Source organism: Choristoneura fumiferana, chromosome 11 (genome assembly GCF_025370935.1).
Source record: "Choristoneura fumiferana chromosome 11, NRCan_CFum_1, whole genome shotgun sequence".
Taxonomy (NCBI): domain Eukaryota; kingdom Metazoa; phylum Arthropoda; class Insecta; order Lepidoptera; family Tortricidae; genus Choristoneura; species Choristoneura fumiferana.
Window position 1 is genome coordinate 10,886,031 of NC_133482.1, and position 25,864 is coordinate 10,911,894.

The 25,864-nt window shown below is 36.1% G+C and overlaps 1 protein-coding gene across 1 annotated transcript; it reads left to right on the plus strand.

The window, feature by feature from the left end:
• The first annotated feature begins 13,673 nt into the window (after positions 1-13,673).
• Positions 13,674-25,860, plus strand: LOC141432786 (CLIP domain-containing serine protease HP8-like). The gene is made up of 7 exons (XM_074094546.1): positions 13,674-13,790; positions 14,706-14,836; positions 16,699-16,882; positions 18,498-18,673; positions 20,577-20,679; positions 23,022-23,199; positions 24,819-25,860. The coding sequence occupies exons 1-7, from the start codon at positions 13,721-13,723 to the stop codon at positions 25,045-25,047; spliced, it is 1,071 nt and encodes a 356-aa protein (XP_073950647.1). The 5' UTR covers positions 13,674-13,720; the 3' UTR covers positions 25,048-25,860.
• The last annotated feature ends 4 nt before the right edge of the window (positions 25,861-25,864 follow it).

Below are 25,864 nucleotides of genomic sequence, written 5' to 3' on the forward strand. Positions count from 1 at the left end.
CGATCTTAAACTTGTTTATATGTACCTACTATGTCTGTGGTCAATGTTACATGCCATCTTCTGATAAACTGTTATGATATGAATATAGTCTGCAAATAGGTCTTAGCATATTCCCCAGAGTATTTAGGTACTAATGCACTAAAATAATTTCTTTGCTCACCCGCGACCTTAAAAAATAAAAAATGAATCCATACTTAATATTATGAATGCGAAAGTGTGTTTGTTTGTTTGTGTGTTTGTCCGTCTTTCACGCCGTAACGGAGTGACGGATCGACGTGATTTTTGGCATAGAGATAGTTTATGGGCCCGAGAGCGACATAGGCTACTTTTTACATACATGCATACATACATAAAATCACGCCTCTTTCCCAACGGGGTAGGCAGAGACTACATCCTTCCACTTGCTACGATTCTGGCATACAACCTCGCTTCCTCTACATTCATCAATCTTTTCATGCATGCACGTCGGTTTAGAGTACTCCTGACCCGACCTTTGGCTACTTTTTATCCCGGAAAAATGCACAGTTCCCGAGGGAACAGCGCGCGATAACCGAATTCCACGCGGACGAAGCCGCGGGCAAAAGCTAGGTATTAAATAATTTCGTGATAGAGTGGTCAGAAACAAGGTAAGTAACGAAAAGAATTTTGACGCAGTTATTGTCACTAGTTCGAAAAGTCGTCGTAGTCGAAATAAAAGATCGGTTTTCCTTCTAACCCCCCCGTGCAAAAAGAAGGGGTGTTATAAGTTTGACTCCAATGTCTATCTGTATGTATGTCTGTCTGGCTGTGGCATCGTAGCTCTCAAACGGATGGACTGATTTCGATGCGGTTTTTTTACGCGTAGGCCAGTTGCCTTGCGGTAGGTTTTAACTATGTTTGATAAAAATCAGTTCGGTGTTTATGACCGTATATGGTTTTAAATTTAAAATTACCATGTCGGGGGTTTTCAACTTTTCCAAGTACGTACAGTCAAACACTGTATTGATTCAGGCGTTACTTTGCGGAGGTCCATGTTAAAATAAATGGAATATCTGTCTTGCTCCTCCGCCAAGTCGTGCGAAATATAGCTACGTTTGAGTTGGAAAAAATGTTTTTCACCTCAGCACCTCAAACAGCCAGGTGAACTTTACTTTGATCAGTCATTTCACTTCAACACGAAAAAAGCGAGAGATAGAATTAAATGTGTTGATTACGATCTTAAATTAAATTTTTGATATTAAAAATATATCGATATATACCTAATAAATTACATGACAACGAAATATTTCCAAAATGTAAATTTTCCCGATCTTTTAATGAAGTATGCAACCTCGTTGCACGAAAGCCGCATCTCTTGTTTTTTTTTTATAAAAAAAATCCGTATACTGCCTCTACAGTTGGAACAAATATTTGTTAAATTGAATGAATTTTTAACATGTAATATTATATGAATTTTTAACATGTATTAATATTACATTTATGTTTATGTAATAGAAATCTTAATAAAAATCATATTTAAAGGGAAATCTTAATATAACTCATATTATAGGTTTAACAACATTTATACTAAATTATACGTTTACCTATTGTTCAACCTTTTGAATGACCCCCAAGATGAGGCTTTTTGCAGTATTAAAAAATAAGTGTGACATATGGCACAAGAAGGTCTAAGTTCAAATTATTACAATGCATGTTATGAAATTTATATTGTATCTACTGGCCACTTTTTTATGGTTTTAAATGTGATTATTATATTTGTTTCTTAATAATTGGATTATATTAAAAAAAAATGTGTTTGTTTTATAAACAGGTAGGTATATGGGGTTTTACTCTTATGTTACATTTAAATGATGTTCTCGCTGCTGAGGTGAAAAATTGTATGTGAGACCAAAGTTTTTTTGCATCTCGTGTATTTGAATCCCTTGCTGCTCTCAGGATTCTTACATAGAATCACTCGCTCACGCTCGTGATTCAATTATAGAACCTTTCGCTTACTCGGGATTCAAAATCAACACTCGGAACAAAAAATAACTTTGCTCTCTTGTTGCACAAATAACTATTTTCATGCAATTTAACCCGCTCTCCCTCCGCATAAAAAACGTAAATAACCAACGCTAACCAAGCGTCGTAGGGTCGACAACCGCTGATGATGCTTCGGAGAGAAGCGAAACACGTGTCCGGGATCTTGTTTATGGTTGTGGTGGTGGTGGTTTTCTTGGTGAGGGGGTTCAGTTGCGTTTGTGTTGGTTATTTACGTTTTTGATGCGGAGGGAGGGCGGGTTAAATTGCACGAAAAAACATTTTTTCCAACGCAAACGTAGCTGTTTTGCATGACTTGGCCTCACTACTTGGCGGAGGAGCAAGACAGATATTCCATTTTTTTACGTGCAGTCAACGTCATAAATAAGTGATCACTTTTGTACCTTGTCGCTTTCAGTCCGTACACTTTTTTAAAATTTTGTATGGCTTTTCGAACATGACGTTTAAATGACAAGGTACAAAAGTGATCACTTATTTATGGCTTTGACTGTAGCATGTACGTACTAAGGAAAACGAATAAAACCGCTGAGTCGAGTGACGTTAATATTCTGGTTTTACTGTATATAAAAGCTTTCAAAATGTCATAAGTTCCACATCAGTTCGGTACTAGTAGTAGTGAGCAGGATGGACCGGACCTTTCTTTAGGTGATACTGCTATAGTAGGTGCCATGTAGCAATGTCGTATCCATATGTACGTTTGGCAAGCGCTAGCAAAATATACAGGACGCAATGACAAAATAAGTCAGGAATAGCATCTGTTTATTCTAACATGTGACAACGTCCTGTGCGTTAGCCTTCGCTTGCCAAAATGTGTGAATGTTATTAATGCTGTGGAATCGCATTTTGGTAAACCCAACTGTGACTTTTGTGGGGAATTCAGGATTCGATTAGATCACTGGAATTTTGCTGATGATAAACGACCTGCCTAAGGTTATGAAAGAGGTGAAATGCTTGTTATTTGCGGATAACCTTATTATCTCTCGTTATTAAGAGCCGAGGTGATTGTTAAGGTTCAAAGAGATATTGATAGTGCGGTAAATCAGAGCAAGCATCTTCTGTATTCTGCATTTTGAAATATATGGCCATTTCTTTTCGCAGTGGTGATGGATCTAGAAGTTCGTTTTAACGCTGAGCTTATATTACGTTTTGCGATCACATAGGTAGTTAACATTTGTAGAAAAGCGTATAATGTGCGAGTGGCAAAAGGATTTTCTAATATTAGAGCTATTATTGCATCGTATAACACTTTAATTCTTCACTCCACTATGGTTACTTTGTTTTGTGCAGAAATCTGGTCGCAAGAACTAAAAATAGTCTCAGAGGATGCAAAATAAGTTTGTAAGGTACATTATATGAGGCAATACGGTGTTTATCCATTCTTCCCGCTGAGATACATCCGTTCATATTTTGTTTATAATGGTCAGATATAATCAATCAGCTTCAGGTTAGAAGGGATGTTAGGATCGTCATCTACTTACTCTTTGAACTTTTTAAGAGGAAAATATATAAAGTGCATACAAATTACGTAGGTACGGTCAAGGATTGTAATTCATGAGCCACCTTGGAACCGTTTCACAGTGAACATCACATTAATTAACAAGGAAAATCGTGATGACTTACGAAAAGAATCTTTGAATCCTTTGAAAAGGTTCCATGGCGGCTCATGTTATAAAGTCCTTGACTGTAGGTAACAAAACTTTAAGTTAAGAGATGCCATGTTACATTAAAGTATATAATTTTTGAAGAAAAAAGAAAACTTTTACATATTTTTTTTGGTTTTAATTTTTTGATAAAAATAAATACTTAAATGAAAAGTATTTTTAAACATAATCAGGTGCATTTAACTAACAAGATGCTTAATATTTTCAGCCAAGTGAACATCCTTGTTTGTCACATTATAACAGAATAAAGGGTAGCATAATCTGGATGTGCTGGTGAGGGTGTGCCTGCGTGTATCAAACGGCCCACGCTACTGCAGGGCTACTACGAAACTCGAAGTTCGTATCGTACCGTCCCTCTCGCTCTCGTATTAAATAGTATAAGTGTCAGAGGGACCGCCAACACGAACTTCGAGTTTCGTAGTAGCCCTGCTGGCCTTGTGCTTATACTACGAAGTGCAAAATTCGAACTTCGTATCCGACCGTCCCGCTTCTGCTAATATTATTTAATACGAGAGTAAGAGGAACGGAACGACATGAATTTCGATTTTCGAATTTCGTAGTTAGCCCCGCGGGTCGTGCCGCGCGCGCACAACTTGCTTCGCAAGACGCCGCATGCGGTCCGCACTCTTTACATTATATTGCTGAAGATGTTGACTTCTTTTTTGTGCTCTGAGTGAGTTCACAAGGGTTGCATTATTTAAAATATCGTGTCTTTCCATCCATTATGTCCATCCCTCATTCTGATATTGACACCAAACCTCTTTAATTAAGTAAATTGGTGTTTGATTGATTGTTTTATTGGGCTTTAATTAAGTAGATTGTTTTGTAGCTCTAGCTCGCGACTCCGTATGCGAAGAATTCGTTTATCACTGCCCTGTTATAAATCGACATTAAGTACACTTTTTTTTATTGTCCACTACAATACTTCTATCAACATAATTATGCTGTCAATGTGTTTTTGTCTCGGGTACCTACTGCCTTTTCGCCACGTAACGTTTGGCAACCTGTTTCATTTTAAAACTTTTCATTTCGCAAACTCTAAAACTGTAAATATTTCATGATTTATTTCAGAGCCATCGTTTAAGAACCCTTTAGGTTAGGTTAGGTTAGTTTTAAAAAGGTTAGTTTTAAAAATCCTGAAAATATTCACAGTTTCAGAAATATTAAACAGTTGGGAAATGAAACAGGTTGCCAAACGTTATTTGCCGAAACATTAGTAAACCATCTATATATTTACATACTTATATAAAAATACAAGTCCTGATACACTCATTCATTCATCACTCACTCATCAACGCCCAGCCCAAACCCTTGAACCTAGAAAGCTGAAATTTTGCACAGAGTTCCTTTTATGACATGTACAAGAGAAGAAAGGATTTTTCGAAATTCACCCCCCAAGGGGGTGAAAAGGGGGGAGGACGGCAGTATGCAAAAATGTTATTTCTAAAATTATGATTGTGAAATTTGGGAAAACATTCTTCAAAAAATATAATTGGACGCCTATTTCGCTATTTCTAAAAATTCTACCCTAAAAGGGGGGTGAAAGTTTGTATGGGATGTTTGAACTACGACATTTGAATATTGAAATAATTAGCAAAACCGAATTGGGCAAGATAAAGGTCACTTACAGTTTGTTCTGGCTCTATTCCTCAGTCCCAGGGACACATTTAAGATGCAATCACAGCACTTTCACAGTTGTTGTTTCTTTAAAAAAATATGGCTCTGTCCATCGGAGGACAATTTTGCCAGTGTCTAGTAGTTTTTGCCGTTGTACGGTAAAAAAAATCTAGAAAACGAAATATGAGAGGTAAAGGTGGATGAACGATCCACTTTCACAGTTATTTATGAATAATTTAAAAGAGCGCGCGCCGGCCGGCATATATTTTTAGCTGTCAATTTTGCGAGACTCTCTGGTGGCGCCGCCGTGCGCGAGAAAGCGGAAAGTTCATTCAGCCAGTATGTTTTTGAAATGTGCAGGAGGTTTTAATGCACATATTACTAATTATATCTGCCCAATATAACGTACATGGGAAAAATGCTATTAGTGAAGATTTGATTCTGAAACTTTGTGAAAGTGTTTTTAAATAGAAATAATCACTGTTTTTGAAAAATTTTCCTCTTAGGGGGTTAAAAGGGGGGAGGAAGTTAGTACGGAAAAATGTTATTTGAATGTTGAAATATGGTGAATGTGCGTGTAGTTTTAAAGACAAATGAAAGAACACTCATATAATTGTTTTTGGAAACTGGGAGGAAAAAAGGCAAGGGGGGGGGGCACAGAAGAAAACTTTTATTTTTGGGTTAGTTTTATGAAACTTAATGAACATTGGAGAGAAGAGAAATAAAAGAACACGTTTAAATCAACTCATGTCTCATATTTCACATTTTTAAGATAATTATACCCCTAAAGAGTTTAAAAGGGGGATGGAAAAATCATCATGTAAATACATGTGAAAAAACGTTGTTTTTGAAACTATAATTCTGAATTTTTAATGAACGACTTGAACAGAATGAAATGAAATTTAACTCACCATTTAAAAAAATACACCACTAATGGGATAAAAAAGTTGGAAATTTGTCTGGCGAAAACGTTACTTTTAAGGTAAAAAACTTTCTTCAATTAAAATAAAAGATATTTCATATTTTTAAATAAAAATGGGGTGGAAGTTTGCATGAGTTTTTTTATATATTTTGCAGTTAGGATTCTGGAACTTGGTGAATGACTAGAACATAATTAAGAGAATACGTGATTCACCACATTTGAAAATTTAACCCCTATGGGGGTAAAAAGGGGAATGAAATGTGTATAACGGACACTTTTTTTTTTAAGTTACGATTACGAAATTTAGGGAAAACTTTCTTCAAATTAAATAAAAAGAAACTGCACACATTTTTGATAAATCTATCCCTAAATTGTTTAAGGGGGATGGAAGTTATAATGAGAAAAAACGTTATTTTTGAAGTTATATCCCAGGTAGCACATAACTTGTATATTAACTAAAATTATGTCTTCAAGTTATATTACCTTTTTTTATCGTCATTATCCATATATGAATACTCTATAGGCATTTATTTATCAAATAATGCTTACTGCTATATTATAGTTAGCAAAAAATTGTTACAATGTCAAAAATCTTAAATAAACGTAGGATAATTCCAAATTACAGCGTCTAAAACAGCTTTCAAACTTATACTAAGACTATTGTCTTTTATTGATAATTTAAAAAACATTACGCTTTAAATAAGCATTAATAAGTTATTTTATAGTGCTTTTGAACGTATATATTTTTTTAAGTATAAAAGCATTCTAACAGTCCATAGTTGTGTTAATTTCATGCTAATCCTATATTAACATTGACTTTATAACAAATAATGCCTTAACAAATGTTTTAGGGTTCCGTTCCCCAAGAGGAAAAAATTGAACCCTTATAGGATCACAGTGTATTGGTCAACACTGTAATGCTGTGAAATGTACTTTTTAATAAATAAATAAATAAAATAAATAAACCACTTTGCTGTCCGTCCGTCCGTTGGTCTGTCAAGACCCTTTATCTAGCGGAGTATCGGCATCGAGTTGAAATTTTAACCCTAAACTCAGGTCAATAGTTCCGAAAGCTGTGAAAAAATCAAACTTCTAAGTCAAGGCAATCAAAAGCTCATAAAAAGGTGTTTTCATACAAATCGCCTTAACAGAAAAAGTTATAGCGCGCTGCCGGCTGTCCTAGAAACTTGGAATTTTGCATAAAGGTAGCTCTTATAGCACAATAAATAAGAAAAATCTGAAAATCATAATTTTTTCATGATGACCTCACATTGCGTACATTTTTCTTATGAGCTTAGAAGGCTCTGCTAACACTGCATCATCCCCTCGCAGGTAGTTTTCATTTTTTTTATAAACAATTTTTTTTCATCATCATCAATCATCATAATCAGCATCACTATCATCACCATCAATCAGCTCCACGGCCTCCGCTCCGCTCAGCAGCGTCCGCTCCGCTCCACTGCCTCCGCTCCGCTCAGCAGCGTCAGCTCCGCTCCGCTGCCTCCGCTCTACTTGACACCCTCCGCTGCAGCCTGCATTGTCTCCGCTCCATCCGTTGCTTCCGCTCCACTCCGTTGCCTCCCTGCCTCCGCTCTGCTCCGCCAGCCTGCGCTCCACCAGCCTCCGCTCCGCTCAGCAGCGTCAGCTCCACTCCTCTGCCTCCGCTCTCTACTTCACTGCTTCCGCTGTAGCCTGCATTGTCTCCGCTCCATCCGTTGCCTCCGCTCCACTCCGTTGCCTCCCTGCCTCCGCCCCGATCCGATCCAAACAAATATCTATGTATCTCTTATCACGTGCCCAAATGCCAAGTTTCATAAAGAACCATCGATTTATCTTCGACAATCACGATCTTCCATATAAACTTTCATCCCTTATTTCACCCCCTCACAGAAATTTTTTTGAAAAACGCGCGAACATATATCTATGTATCCCTTATCGTGATTGGGGCACGTGTGCCCAAATGCCTAGTTTCATAAAGAACCATCGATTTATCTTCGACAATGATGATCTTCCATAAAGACTTTCATACCCTATTTCATCCCCTCACAGGATGAATTTTAAAAAACGCGCGAACAAATATCTATTTATCTCTTATCACGTGCCGAAATGGCACAATGGCAGTTTAATAAAGATTCATCGATTTATCTTCGATAATGACGACCTTCCATATAAACTTTCATCCCCTATTTCATCCCCTCACAGGTCGAATTTTCAAAAAAGCTCAACCAAATATCGACTTATTTGTTATTAAGTGCCTAAATGCCAAGTTTCATGGTTTTATCTTTGACAGCAACGAACTTCCACCATAAAAACTTTCATCCCCTATTTCAACCCTTTAAAGCCTCTTTTTCGCGATAAAAGATAGCTTATGTTCTTTCCCAAGGTTTATCCTATCTCTGTACCAAATTTCATCCAAATCGGTTCAGCGGTTTAGGCGTGAAGGCGTAACAGACAGACAGACAGACAGAGTTACTTTCGCATTTATAATATTAATTAAGTATGGATAGTATGGAAGTATGGATTAAAGTCGCAAAAAATGCCATTTGTTTATTCATATGCTCATAATTGACTTTATTAATGATGTAATACAATAATTGTAATGCTATTAAACAGCCTTTTTAAAGCTCAACGCTGTCTAAGGGGGGGGGGGGGGGCAAATTTTACTTAAAAGAGTCGTACAAAAGAAATACAGCTGATATACGATTTTGTTATAATGCTTTAGTACATGAACTCGTGCTATCATAAGTTTGTTATAATGGTATTTTGTGCTACCTGGGATGAGCTTTGATTTTGAAACTAAGTGAACGACTCTCGAATAGAATTAAGAGAATATACCTACTATGTGATTCTCTATTTTAAAAAATTCACCCCGGAGAGGGTAAAAGGGAGATGGACATTAATTGTATTAGAAACGTCACCTATTTTTAGGGTTCCGTCGTCAACTAGGAACCCTTATAGTTTCGCTATGTCTGTCCGTCTGTCTGTCTGCTAAGCTCAGAGACCGTTAGTACTAGAAAGTTATAATTTGGTATGAATATACATATCAGTCACGCCGACGGTGGTGGAATAAAAAAAAACCGTTTATCAAAATAAGAAAAAACTATTTACAACAGTACCCAAATTAAAACTAAAAACTAGGCTTAAAAACAAAAATAATAAATATGTACAAATAAAAAATATAAAAATGTTTTTGTTATAAATTATCTGTGTGCCAAACTTCATCCAAAATTGCTCAACCGTTTACAAACGCAGCCATACTCGTATATGTGTCTTTGCAAATTTTTACGTTTAAGATGGTCTTCTTATCATTATTACAATGTTATAAAATGGTTTGTTTAAACTTTAGCCTATCGTGACTAAACTACTATCGCGAAAAACAGGAATACATTTAATCAGTGTTATAACCTAAAGTAAATGATGAGATAAAATAAACATTAAATGTAAATTATTAAGTACCCAAGCTGTATTGTAATTTAGTCCAACTGATAAAATATCTTTAAACAAGCAATTTTATGTGTCTATTTCGGGGTTCTCGGAAACGGCTCCAACGATTTCGATGAAATTTGGTATGTGGGGGTTTTCGGGGATGACAACTCAATCTAGCTTGGTCTTATCTCTGGGAAAATGCTTATTATAGAGTGTAAGCCAAAGCAAAATTCGGTCGCCCAGGTACTGAAAATTTTAAAACTGCATTTTATTTGTAAGCTACTGAACCGTTTGAAACCCATCGTAAGCATGTCTGGCACGCTTTTAGCCGGTTTGTCGGGTACTTGGACTGTTTCTTGTTTAATAATGGGAAATGTGAGAAATTTCCCGCTGTTGGACTGTTTAATCGATTACTATACTTCATTTTTTTTAGCATTAGAAAAAGGGTAAACAATCTTGACGAGTCTTTATATTGAAAAATGTTTTTCAAAAATCAGTAACCATCTATTACTGAATGATAGGTACCAAACGCATGTAAATGATAATTTTCACTTCTCATGCTCTAAAAGTAGGTCAATATAGCCTAACGAGGCGGGAGTAAAGTGAGTACTTTAGTCCCTAGGGAGTAAAAGTAATTAATGTTTTAATTTACTTCGAGTGACTTAGATAAATTCAAACAGCCAGTACTTGCTTAGTTTTTGGCAAAAAATAAGACTGTGTGGACCATTTTCATGACGAAAATGTTACGTTCTTAGTCTACGTGGTTTTAGTTCTATACGCTTTTTCCGCATAGAAGGTGGCGCCATTCTATTTATTCCAGTTTGTGTATGGACATGGACCATTTCGCCGATGCGATTTTGTTACCTATATCTGTGTCTGGTAAAACTTTGAAATTTTTGTAGAGCGTAAATCATAAACGATTCAAATTTCTCTCGCAATCGAAGTGAAAAATAGAATTTTCACCTCGAGACTAAAAGTCAATACTTATATCTCAATATATATCTAAAAGTCTATAATCTAAAGCTCGGGTGGGTAACCTCGGCTTATTTTAGTCCCTCGATAAAAAATATACTATAATCTCCTTGCTCATTGTTACAAATTTGCTGTGACTTATTTTTCAAGTGTTTTTCGATAAAAACACACGCCTAGATCGCTTACCTTCTTTCTAATGCTAAAAGAAACAAAGTATTAGATAAGTTTGTCTTTGTATTTACAGTTGTTGTTGGCCGCTATTTAGTCTGCGAAAAACTCGCATATCGTGGAAATTTCCGGGATGGAAACTGCAAACTTACTTTTTAAATGTTATTCAATCTTATTTTACTTGAAACTTTCAATCTGTTTGGACATATATAATAATATATAATATCTTACATTACTTTTAACTTTTACTGACTTCCAATACAACTTTAATCGTTTAATAATCAATTTTTTTTATATACAATGGGATTGTTTTCGAGTTATCATCTTACTGTCTATGGCTATATATTTACAATATCATTCTGTGACTCTAAATTAACCATTCTTGGTCACCTTACGTAACGCTATACAACCTACCTTTACAACTATGGATTTTTTTATACTTTTTTAAATTGTATTGTTTTTATTTACTTTTACGTTTTTATAATTTTTTGGTTTTCTCAAACTATGTTACTATGTACAGTCACCAGTATTAATATCTGCCACGGCGGAGTGTGCAAAAATATCTGACACGCCCTCCCGGCCCCAGAAATAGTGTCGTATAAGATATTTATGCGCGCCTGTTGTGTCAGATATTGGTGCCGGTGACTGTACATGCTATTTCCATGCACTTAACTTTCTTACTATATTTTATTTACAATGCTGCTATGCAACTAGTGGTTAGAGAACCTGACTACGAAGCTTGAGGTCCCGGGTTCGATTCCCGTGTCGGGGCAGATATTTGTATGAAAAATACGAATGTTTGTTCTCGGGTCTTGAGTGTTTAATATGTATTTAAGTATGTATCTATATCTATATAATTATTTGCTTTGCTAAGCTTACTTTGGGACTAGGTCAATTGGTGTGAATTGTTCCGTGATATTTATTTATTTAATTGCTATAGGCTATATTTGTTTTTCTTTTCATTTTTTTATATATATAAAACTTCTGCATTTACTTCACTTTATATATTATACATGTTATGCCCTTAACTAATTGATTTTATGTACACTTGTTTTAACTCTAACATGCTTAGTTTATTGGAATCTAATTTTATTGTTATTTACACTCTTAAATTTGTTAAGTTAATTTTTCCTAATTTTAATTTTATTTGGACTAAGTTTCCTTCAATATACATATTGTACATTCATGCAAAATTTACTTGATTGATCATCTATTGCGTTGTTTTTTTATTTTCATGACATGTGATAATGTGCGTGCCAATGTTTTAATTAAAATTGTCTTGGACTTTCAACTTACTTCCTACTTATTTTTATTTTTACAAATACTCTATATGTACACTTAGTCTAGGTATGGACATATTTACAGCAGATACATACAATCTATTTACACTTTCTGGCGCTTCGCTTTACTCATTACCTATTAACCTTTCTTTTTTTCATACTTTAAGCTGATAGTTACATTTTTCTAAATTATTTTTAATACGGTAGTTGACAACTCCTGATTTTGCCATATCTTAATATTATTATGAAAATATAGATATACAGATAGTGTTTAGTGAAGAGAAAATTTAAATCGGTTGAAAATTGGATTTATAGTGATTTTTTGAAAAATCTATATATGCAGCAAGTATGGCGGTACTGGTGTGTGACGTCACATACCAGTATGTCTTTCTCGGTCTTATGTTGAATTTCAAACGTTTATAACTTTGTTATATGTAAAGGTCGCTTAAAAATTGTTTTTCTATTCGATAATAGGCACTGTGTAGTTTTAATTTATAAGACATATACAAAATAGTCAAATACCGTTGCTACTAAATTACTTTCAAAATTTTAATATCCTATTTTAGTGTTAAATTTTATAAGAAATTACAAACGTTGATATCTAAGACATCAAGTACATAGATTGTATTATGAAATTATAAATTGTCTAGTCCGGTACTTAGTTATTAATGTTATCATACTTGATAGGTATTGATGTGATGCGTCCTCTCTTAGTTATATACTGCCTTGTGTGAGGTTCCGAGGTGTTGGTGTCATCTATCTGATGACCATAGGGTTGGTCATCATAGAACTGGTCATCATGGGGTTGGTCATCATCATCATACTGTGCTGAAAAAGCTAAAAAAGAATCTAGGAGTGCAGGTGGGGATAAAGGTTTTAGGAACTGTACATGTACTACAGTCTGTTCAGTATAGGAATGGACAGAAGGAAAAGAGGCTCTTTATAATGCACGCTTTACAAAAGCATTTAATAAATTGCATTTTTTTTGTGTACTGTCTAAACTTAATGCTAATTAAAATATGGAAAACGTCAATATTGTAATAAATTATTCATTAACTAACTGTTGCCCGCAACTCCGTTCACGTACCTAGAATTAGTTTATTACTATCCCGCGGGAACTATGCAATTTTCCGGGATAAAAAATATTCTTTGCCCTTCCCCGGGACTTGTACTATCTGTATACCGAATTTCATCTAAATCGGTTCAGCGGTTAAGACGTGAAGAGGTAGGTAATAAACAAGTTCAACAATCGGGACCCATTCAAACCGAGAAAAATTTAAAATTAGCTACTTGACAGAGTTCTAGACCACTAGACTTATTTTCTTCCTTTTAGTTTTTAAGGTAGTCGGGTTTATTGGTCTTCTATTTTTTTAGTGTGTTCAGGAAACGTTTAAAAGCCCATGAGAATTTTTATATGTAAGTAGATCCTATGAAAACTAGATAAATAAATGCTGTGAAAAACTTAAATAGAAAATGTACATTTTATTTAATATTGTTTAACATTGTTAGTGTCGCTATGCTCTTCTCAGAATGGATTCGATTTATACATGATTGAAGTAGATATATATGTATCAGGGTGGACCGGTAGGTGACCAGTCGCCATCTGGATTCAGGCAGGGGCACACGTACAGCTCAATACGAAAAAAATAAACAAAATGCGTGGTCTCTCTGGATTGTGCTTCACCTTAACTTTATTAAGTTGTGTTGTAACAAGCCCCCAACAGCGTAAGTTGAGTGTTTTTTTTTGGTTTTGTAAAGGGTTCCTAAAAGATCTAATCACTAGGTTCTGTCTGTCCATCCTTCACAACGGTGTACCTTTTGAACCGTGACAGGAGATTCTTAAGATTTTCACTGAGTGTTTATGTACTGGTAACGCTATTAAAGAAGTTATTGAATGAAATGAAGTAAGTAAACAATTTAAAGGATGTTTTATACAAGAAACGTTAGTACAAAACCCTGCGCATCCGCGTCCGTCTCGCGCTTGCCCGGTTTTCGAACGTATTTTTTTGACTTCATAATGAATCATCACTTTTTTTTACGTAGCTCATATTGTAATAAGGATTGAATACAGAATATGCTGAGAAAATAGTAATAAACATTTTGTCGGCACTTGTGACAGTTTTAAAACAAAATTTATAATAATAAACTTATTGCATGGGAGTTTAAAAAGCTCCGATTCAACAAAAAACCAAGTCGATATAAAATGAATAAAGTATATGACCGTAAAGCATATCTAATCAGCTATATTTATAAATATTGTGTACCCTTTAAACTCTATAATTGTATGTACGTAAGTATTATTGTGGGCGCGACCCTTATGAGCTTCGCAAAGTTGACTTTGCGGCCATCAGGGCGATGGTGAAAAGAAATCGCGATTTTCATATCGATACAGGCACTGTATGTATATACTCTCACTTTTTTCATCATCTGTATTTATTTTACGTAATATTTTCATATCGATAATACAAACTAAAACATGAAAAGAAAGAGATCTTTTCCTAGTTTTTCTGTGCATCCATGTCTCAGTTTGTAATTTCGATATGGTTTCACGGGATACCCGTAAAAGTAACAAATTTAGAGTTGAAATAAAAAATACAAAAAGACTCCAAAAAAACCAACCATAATATTTTCATGTTACAGAACTGTGCAACGACTGCACAGATTATGGATTCTGTGAGACAGCGCGAAATTTGCTCAGGCAGGGGACTCCTGCGAGTGATGAAAAGCTGCAATCTGCCTTCTGTGGCTTCAATCAAGCCGGTTTACCGAAGGTCAGTCTAATATTAGTGGCTTTTCTAAAGAATATGGCTATAGTCTTATATAAAAATTAAACTGGCCAAGAGCGTGTCGGACACGCCCAAGATAGGGTTCCGTAGCCATTACGAAAAAAATCAAGTAATATTATGTGCGTTATAACACAATTAAAGCACTACAGTCTTAAAATCTATTACCAGAACAAGAGTGTATCTTCCCGGCACTTACGTCCTTTTGTTGATAAGCGCAGTTTTTCGGCAATAACTCAAAAATGGTATATATCCGATCATGTTGAAACCAATTTTCGTTGAAAGTATTTATTAAACGTTACCTTTCCATATTTTTTTGCATATTTTTTGGACAAACGGTTTACAAGGTCCCCCCCTCTATCTTGTAAACCGTTACACAATTTTTGCTACTTTGGCAAAAGATTATTGAGAAACCTTACTATCTTTTCAAAAGAGCTGTCGAACTATGTGCCACACGTTGATGCGAGTTAAAAAACATTTTTTTAAATTTCTGTTACGTGTATAGAGTGCCTCCCCTATAAATATATATTTTTGTAATTTAACTACAAAACTAAATAGCGGCTTTGACAAGACATCTGTACTCCAAATTTTCTTTGATATACATCTTGTAGTTTCCGAGTAAAATGCCTGTGACGTACGGACGGACGGACAGACAGACAGACTAGAAAGTAATAACAGTAAACTAATTAAAAGCGCGATTAAAAGATATTTTATGAAAGATATATTTAAGAGGGAAGGGACGGATGCGCACTCAGACTTAGGTTATATTATGTAAGATAAAGCAAAAACTGCATGCATGGAAAATAATGAATTATATAAGAAATTAAATATCTACTCGCATGTATACATTAGACTAATTACCCGTGAGCAACTCAGTCTTTCGCTAATCGAGGCCACGCAAAATCCTTAAAGTTAGGATTAAGGACTCTACTTTAATCATTGTAAAATGCTTTTTGTTCTTTTGCTTGAAATAACCAGCTTAAATTTTAAAATTTAAAAAAAAAATTTTTTTTTTTGACAGACGGACTTGACGTAACTATAAGGGTTCCGTTTTTGCCATTTTGGCTCCGGAACCCTAAAAAGGAAAATCGGTAGTGGCTCATTATTCGAGCGTTTATTCCGTATGATTTTTGTGGGCTCATTTTTGTTGATATGGTAGAAGACTGTTCCAGTTTCCAGGTTATCAGGTAAAAGAACAAGATGTCTAAAAAAATCGCAGTTGAAAACCTCGAATAATAAACATAGCAGTTGTGGAGAAGCAATTGACACTGAAATCTATTAATGCACCGGACACGACTTTGTCCCGATCGGTGTTGAGACCCTTGGTCCGTGGGGTCCAAGCGCTTTGAAGCTTTATAAAGAAGTATCAAAGATGAAGTATGTAGGCGTCACTGGGGACCCAAGAGCTGGCAGATTCCTCAGACAAAAAAATTACATAGTTATTCAAAAAGGAAACGTGGAAAGCACTATTTTGGTACCTTGCCTAAGACAACTGTTTTAAATAAATTTGTGTTGTTGTAGTTTTTCATCTTTATATTTTCATGTATTTTAAGTTTAGAATAATCGTGGTCAAAATACCAAGCACAGGACTTATCACGCTTACACACACGAGTAGGATTTACCTCGACGTTTCAGGTTTCAGTTTCATTACAGTGGCCGAGTGGTGGTCACGAGTAGACTTTTTAGTGTAATGTTGCCACTGTAATGTTGCCGAAACGTCGAGGTAAATATTACTCGTTCGTTATAAAAACAAAATGTTTTGAGTTTGAGTTTTGAGATGTGTTTTGTGCTCGCATTAAGAGTATAAGCCAAGTCTCTCAAGTCAAGTCAAGTCAAGTCATATCTTACAGATATGTTGTTCCAAGCTGTCTACTGCCAATACGATGCCAAGCAGCAACGAGGTCGAAGGTCATCCAAAGCTGGCGTTGCTGCCTGAGAATTGTGGGGAAACCGACTCAGACAAGATTATTGGGGGAAAAAATACAGGGCTCTACCAGTACCCATGGATGGTTCTGCTATCTTACCAGAAACTGAGTAAGTGCAATAAGAAGCCCAAGTGTTCGCACTCACATCGGCCATCACCAGAGCCCCGAATTTTTGCGGCATTTTTGATCCGTCATACTTAGTGACTTCTCACTTGTTGACACTACCTAAATAATATCGATAATAATATTATTGTAAAATAATAATCGTTATATCTTTTATACACTACCTAATGGCACACTTATTAGCACTACAACTGACTTTAAATATGAAATTTAATTATTAAATTAGAAATTGTTAACTCTTCATTGTTTTCATTGCATAATGAATATTTATGTCTATTTCACATTTTCGACTTCTCAAAATTTAATTGGAAGAGATCGCTTTTTAACGATAAAACCACGAATAACGAAAGACGAACAAACATACATAAAAACACACAAACACACACATTTTCACATTTATAATATTAGTATGGATATAATATTAATATTAGTATGGATTATTTTGCATTTATTTTAGTAAATATTTTTTTACATTACTTCAATCGGTAATTTTTGTTTTTAGTTTTTCCGTGACCATGAGACTTGAAATGGACTCAAAACGTCGGGATCAAAATTATAATCGTGAATGCATAATATAATCCGTAAAAATAGCAATTCTTAATTATTTTTTGATACGAATTACATACAAGCACATAAATATCGTTGTTGAGTAGATTTAATAGCATAAACAAATGTTCTGATTTAGCAGAATCATGGACCAGACACGCCGCTATAATGTAAAAGTGAGAAGTAATCTTTTAACGATACTTTTAAATTAACGTTAACTTTATGTGAACAGCTTATAACGTTAAACTTTTTATACCGGTAATTTTTTTTAAAGTAACGGTACCTACATCGTTTAACGTTAATTACGATTTAACGTTAAATCTGTTTGACAGAGGTAACGTTAGCAACTTTTTACCGGTATTTGAAACCCTGATACGAACTTCGATTTTCGAATTTTGCTGTAGCCTCCTGTATTGGCGGGTAGCCATTATTTTATTCAGTTGTTTTCTTTGCGTCTTTTCACGCTAACGGTTATTAACCTTGTGGCATTATATATATTGTACTTTTATTTAAACACTGACATTAGGTACTATGCACATGATGTAATTTAATTTAATTTGTAATGTACTTATGTAGAACTTTTGCATGTCGTTCACCGACTGAATACTGTACTGCTGTACCTTAACACCCTGTACTATGTTTATAAGTATTCTAGCAAATAAAATAATTCTATTCTATTCTATTCTATTCTATTCTATTCTATTCGACTGAAATTTGGTATGCAAATGTAGTTGGGTGATAATGCAAGTACCTACAGTCAACAAAAAGTACAGTAACAGTACAGTAATTTTGGCAGTGCTGGCTTTAAAAAAGCGCTAGTAAACTAAAAAAAAGTCTGTATGCTGTGTGTCTGCCTGTCTGTCTGTGGCATCGTAGCTCTTAAATGGGTGGACCGATTTGAATGCGTTTTTTTTTGAATTGAAAGCAGGTTTTCTAGCGATGGTTCTTAGACATGTTTTATCAAAATCGGTTCAGCCGTTTATGAGATATTGCACTTTGAAGGCTTTCCAACTTTTTGTTGGTTAGGTTAGTTTTAAATTTGCATATATACGCAGATGGTTTGAGTTTCGACTGCGGAGGCACTCTGATCACCGACCGCTACGTGTTAACGGCGGCCCATTGCGTGGTCGGCCGGCAGCTGGTCGGCGTACGCGTCGGTGAACACGACATCGACACCGACATCGACTGCCAAGGGGTGCCGCCGCAACAGACGTGCGAATCACATATCCAGGTACACGGCCGGAAATATGGCCAGTAATGAACGACCGCTACGTGTTGACGGCGGCCCATTGCGTGGTCGGCCGGCAGCTGGTCGGCGTACGCGTCAGTGAATACGACATCGACACCGACATCGACTGCCAAGGGGTGCCGCTGCAACAGACGTGCGAATCACATATCCAGGTACACGGCCGGAAATATGGCCAGTAATGAACGACCGCTACGTGTTGACGGCGGCCCATTGCGTGGTCGGCCGGCCACTAGTCGGTGTACGCTTCGGTGAACACGACATCGACACCGGCAGCGACTGCCAAGGGGTGCTGCCGCAACAGGCGTGCGAATCACCGTCAAATGCCGAAAATAGAGTAATACAAAAAAAAATTTTCTCAAAAATGGTATGAAATGTTGCCATTACGTCATCAAAAAGGTCGTAGAAAGTAACGCATCCTGGAGACTAGCTGCTAGTGTCCAGTAAGTAATCTCGAACTGTCCAGGAAGTAAGTAGGTATGAATTTACTTCCTGGACAGTAACGGGTTCCATTAAAAAATTGGAAGCATCACAAACAGCGCGCGGGCCGAGCGGCAGTGTTGGGTGTAGTTAACTACTATTTACTATAAAATATAGTATATTTTGTAGTAACTCGTGCATGGGTAGGTACGAGCAAATCACTTCCTACAACAATAATTGAAGAAATACTTAGATTTTTCCGGTAATGCAATTGGCTCATTTAGTTATTTAATGAGCCAATTGTAAGCAAGACCGTTACGTTAAGCGGACCTCATGATACTAACGCCATCTAGCGATATTTCGCCTGTCAAACCTCGTCGTTTTTTGACTTTTGAAGTCATATAAAGCCGAGTTTAGACTTGCAAGAAAAATCGTGCAAGTTGCAATACATTGCGAGGCCATAAAGCCAACGAGTTTGAGTTGTCAATCAAGCGCCGCAATGTAACGCAACGCACGATTTTTCTTGCAAGTATAAACTCGGTTTAAAATTCGGGTTAAAGACTCCAGTTAAGAAATGTTTCTTTGTTATCAAGGAGCGGAATTTTCATAGCAAAAATCAAATGTCAGGGGGATTGGTCATTGTGTTTTATCGACTGTCGATGTTTAATTGTCAGTCACCACGGTAGGTTTTAGGTAACGAAATTAGACCTGTAATGGGGGAGGCCTTTGTCCTGCTGTGGGACATTATAGGCTACCAAAAACCTGTGTGTTTATTACAATTTAAACATAAAACCGAAACGGAAATGTTAAACAGTGTAACTGACGACAGACTAACCTTCATTCAAAATAACAGAATTGAAATCTATATCTGTTATTATATATTGTGTATATTAATTATTGTATATTTTCTTCATCTTGTCTGTAGTAACAAAGATTTGTCATTATTATTTCTACATTGTCACCATTTAAACTAAGAGAAGTAAGAGAATTATTTAAAATTAAGAGAAGGATATTACTTTATCCATTTGTTGTTTTTGTTTCTTTAAACAAATATGGCTCTGTCCATTGGAGGACAATTTTGCCAGTGTCTAGTAGTTTTTGCCGTTGTACGGTAAAAAAAATCTAGAAAACGAAATATGAGAGGTAATGGTGGATGAACGATAACAGCGCGAATCTTTTCTATCCATTTGTTAATCGTTTTTCTTTTACGATTAACCACGGGAACCTAATAAAATAATACTTATGAAAACTCAAGCGACATCAAATGTCAAATGTGACGTGCCGTAATTTATTTTAATTTAGAGATGCAAGTGGCTTATCAAAGAGGTCAAATATTTCAGAATAATGTTAAAGGTCGGTAACATGCGAAAAATCGATAACTAGAATAGTCGATAAAACACAATGGTCAATCCCTCGTGACACTTGATTTTTGCTATGAGAATTCCGCTCCTTGTTTATTATATTTCAGGATATCCGCATTCAATCGATCATTCCGCACCCCAGCTTTGCGACAAACAGACAACACGACATTGCACTATTACGACTAAAGAAGAAAGTTGATTTAACTCACAGTAAGTAATACTATATAAAGTGAATTAATAGTCCGAGAACCTGCTCTCGAGAAATTTCGGAAAAAGACCTAAAAATGTATGTGTGTGTGTGTGTGCGTGTGTGTGATTGTTACTCCTGCACGTTAAAATGGCTGGACGCATTTGGATGAAATTTGTACGTACGTACAAATACGTAGATAGCTAAACGTCTGGAATAATACATAGGCTACTTTTTATCCCCATATTCTCACGAGATAGGGATAAAATCTCGAAATAACAACCGCTGGGCTTAGAGTCATGAAATATGTTATGTAGGTAGCTGGACGTCTGGAATAACACATGGGCTACTTTTTATTCCGATATTCCCACGTTATATGGATACAATCTTGAAATTTCAACTTTTCCTTCACATATATTTTTTAATTGCTTCTTCGAATAAACTTTAAGGTACAGTGTAAAAAAAATACGAAGTATCAAAAACGGTTATACGTTATTTCGCAGACAATAGTTTAATAGAATTTCGTCAAACAGATATTTCTTCTCATATTACTGTTTCATAGAATAATCAATACATGGAACGCTTACTTTGAAGAAATTTGAATCATTGATTTTTGTTACAAACAAAAACTCATAATTTAGGTAGGTATCGTATCATAGAATAACAAATCAAATATTATTAATTTATTTTTATATTATTTAGTTGATATAAAACATATTACAAAGAAAAGCATTTCATGTGGCGGTAGCTTCTAAACGTTTTCATTCACACCTACGACAAAATGCATACCCTCCTCTAACGGTAGCGATTCACTTTTTGGTGTGGTCACAGTCCTCATCTTACCTAACCTAACCTTATTTTCTGGTAGCGATTCGTTTAGTGGTGATGTCACAGTTCTACGCTAACCTAACCTACTTTTCTGGTAGCGATTAGCTTTCTGGTGGGGTCACAGCTCTAATCTAACCTATATAATATTACTATATTAAAATGTGTTAATTTTTATTAAACTATGGACAACATAACATCTATTTACATTTTCGTTGAAACCGAATAAACCGAAAAAAAAATCTTTAAAAAATAATTCTATGGTTTGACACCACAATTGTTAAATAAAATAATTTCACTATCAAATTAATTGAATTATTTTTCTATTAAATATGTTTCATTCAAGTTAACAGTAATTGAAACAATAATATTCGAAGTAAAATACAAGGACTGAATATTATATAAAAACATTTTCTGCGAAACGAAATTCTGTGAAATTTCTCTCTGTGAAAGAAGGGAACACCATCAAAAATACGAAGGTACACGTTTTAAATTGTCAATTAGACAAAGAGATCCGTCATAGACTTAGACGTCGCAATATGCTATGACATGACGGCCATAGAAAGTTTGTACCAAATCTATTTTTTTTCGAAAGAGATGGCATGTGAACTTCAATCGCTCATATCTTGCTTATTTTTCAATTGATATTGATAATTTTCATCTCATTCATTATATTTTTCGGTGCCGGCCGCGCGGCCGCGTTAGGTATTCGTTTGGGATATCGCTGTCTTTATCGCTCGTGACATAAGCACTCGCAGCCCCCCCCCATGCCTTGCGCAATGACGTCCGTAATTTATATGAAGATAGCTGTAGGCTTTTCAAGAATTGGGCAGTTGAATTTTGGGTTTCGTTGTCCTCATATTATACGAAAAGTATAGCACAAAAATCAATGATGTTTTACAATCAGGATATTCATTATATTTTCTATGCCTGTGGTTTTTTCGATTTTCGTAAAAATGCTTTATTATAGTCTGTAATTCTCGTGCAAAGTTGACATCTTTTATTGTCAACTTTTGAGCTCCTTAGATTTGAGTTCCTATGATAATTACGTCTAGTCCATACTTACAAAATTTCATCTATTTCTGTTGCCTAGTTTTCAAATGAGACCGGGACAACGTTTGTATGGAGAATGGAACGAAGAGACTTCTCTTAAGTTAAATAAATATTTAAGAGAAAATTAATGCTCCATGCATATTCCCTGATATACGCATGATATATTCATGATATCCGCAGTAGAACTAAGGTTACCGACATAGCCCAAAGAATTGCGAAACTGAAGTGGCAGTGGGCGGGGCACATTGCTCGCAGGACTGATGGCCGATGGGGTCAGAAGGTTCTCGAATGACGTCCGCGGACCGGGAGACGAGCTGTCGGTAGGCCTCCAACAAGATGGAGCGACGACCTGGTTAAGATCGCGGGATCGCGGTGGATGCGCAAGACCGGTCTGAGTGGAAAGTCTTGGGGGAGGCCCAGCAGTGGTCGTCGTTTGGCTGACATGATGACGCATATTCTCTATTAAAACAACTTGTAAATGTTTCAGGGAATGCTGGTTTAGTCTGCCTCCCCGTGACGCGAGAGCAGCAGACTCGCGAGATCGTGGGTCTGAATGCGACGGTCGCGGGCTGGGGCCAGACAGAGACGGGCCACAAGTCCTCCAAGCTTCTGGCCGTCGATGTCCCGGTTACCGACAACGAATCTTGCGCCCTACTGTTTAACAGGTTGAAGTTATTCATCATCATTATTTATTAAAAATACCTTAAGTAAAATATCTTTTCTTATCTAATATATAAAATTCTCGTGTCACAGTGTTTGTGATCAAACTCCACCGAAACGGCATGACCGATTTTTATGAAATTTTGAGTGTATATTCGGTAGGTCTGAGAATAGGACGTAAATTATTTTTCATACTTCTACGCGGACGGATTCGTGGGCAATAGCTAGTAATTGAAAAAAAAAAAAGATGAAGGGGGGCTCCAGAATCGAACCTGGCTTCTCAATAATCCGTGATGGTGCTTACCAATATACTTGAAGCCAAGCTATGGCTATCCTCCTGAGTCCTAACTTTTTTTAACCGATAGAGATATGTGGTGTGGTTGATATATGGGTTTGTGTGATTTGTGTGCGTTCTTACAGTTTGTAGGCGGAGAACACAAATTTCTTGCATAAACGTTAGCTACGTCGGTTTCGGGTGAGCAAAATAATTGTTTTAGTGAATCGATGTAGTATACTTTAGTCCTAGACATGATTCACCTGCAGCTTTGTAATTTTGGATATCATTTCAACATTCTTAAAAAAATATATTTAATGAACAATTTGTGCTTTATAAAGTACCTACCTACATTCGGCCGTTATTCTTAGGGGCTGTTTCACCATCCATTGATTAGTGTTAACTGACGGTTAAATGTGATGCCGTCTCCGTCTTTTCGAGCAAAACAAATAGAGACGGCATCACATTTAACCGTCAGTTAACACTAATCAATTGATGGTAAAATAGCCCCTTAGTGTTAATTTGTTATTTTTAAAGTACGCGAGAACTCACGTCACGAGATAGGTACAGCGAAACTTTTAAATGTATTTGGAAGTCTGTACTATGTGTGTGTCTATTACTCGCATTCATAAACTGCTCATCAGAAACGACAGATGGCACAGAGTTCATTGCTTAGAATAGTTACCATCATCATCAAATTAAGAGTTGCTCTCTTGTTGGTGGAGTAATTTTATATATAGTATTACGGTGTTTTCATTGACTGCGAAATTTATCTTGAACGGTTAATTTCTACAAACTTTATGACTGAAACATTGAGATACCTATTTGAATTATAAGTGCTCATACTTAACGAGAATATTTATAAATAATTTAAATATATCACGTTTCTATTACGGACAACATCTAGTTTATTATTTCGATACCAAATTATAGTAGGTAGAGATGGGGCCAAAGATATCTTTACACTTTAGTACAGTCAAGGGCAAAGATATCGACATGGCCAAAGTTGCAAAAATATGTATACACGACGACTGTACTACGAGTATGACTATGATACTACATGGGTTGTGACAATCTCATACAAAAAATCGAACATGATGTGATAGCAAGAAGGCAAAAAAGTACTATAATTAAACATATCTTTGACCTCGACATTTAAGCGATAAAAACTCCCATGCGTTCTGCGATATTACACCAATTTGGACGATTTTTAGTCAACCCTTAATTGTCACGCACGCACTGCTATGAAATGAAAATTGCAATGACCTATTTTTTCCCATGTCACAAACCGCCTGACCACTCGCTTTTCTCTCGTGATAGAGTTATCTAACCATAATTATTTATTCTCAGACAAGGTGGAGAAAATTACAAAATCTGCGCTGGCTGGAAAGAGCTGGACTCCTGCAACGGAGATTCAGGTGGGCCCCTGATGCTGAAAGGCTTCCACAGACGAGCAGGACGATTGTTTGAGTATGGAATTGTATCCACTGGACCCCCAAACTGTGGAAAAGGAGCACCCGGTAGCTACACTAACGTCGCTAAGCACATGAAGTGGATCCTGGATAATATTGAGTGGTGAGTCTCTCTGAGACCAGACATTTTTAGTGACCCCCGCTGTCTGAAACGAACTTTGTATATATACCTATAGTAATTGTGTTTACTTACGTGTACAACATTTTTCGGTTTATTAATATTCACACACTTATCCAGGGCCGGATTTAGGATAGGGTATCGGGGGCTACACACAGCCCCGGGGCTTGTTCAAGGGAGCCCACAATAGTGGTTTAAAAAAAAACAGAAATTTTCCGGGTTAGCTACTTTATTACACAGCTTATTTCAATACAGTTATTGTTTTTGCATTATGGAAATCCTTCGCCTCTATAGCTATAAATACGGCCCTGAATATCTCCTGCTGTCCTATGTAATAGAATAGAGGATATTATTTTTAATGCAGTTCTGCCCTGTACTATATGTACTCGTAATCTCCACCTTCCACTGTTTTTTTTTTGCGAGATAGGGTAATATTTGTAATTTTCATGGAGTAAGAATAGACTGAGTAAGCTGGCTGTCTATAACCCATATCAAAGATTCTGTAAACCTCGGACTCAGATGGACTGATGTTCGGTGCGATGCATCGTAATAGTTATTTATGTGGCTGGTGCATAATGAGAGGCATTAAAGTACGAGTGTGGTTTTATGAAACGAGCCGAAGGCGAGTTTCATAATAAGATCACACGAGTGTTTTAATGCCTAATTATGTATAGCCGCATACATAACTTTATCTACATGCATATCATAAGTTTCCTATTATATGTTCAGATATGGCCTGTATTTTTAAGTTAGTGTTACTGATAACTAGTTTGAAGTACCTACCAAAGCTTAAATAAAACAGATAA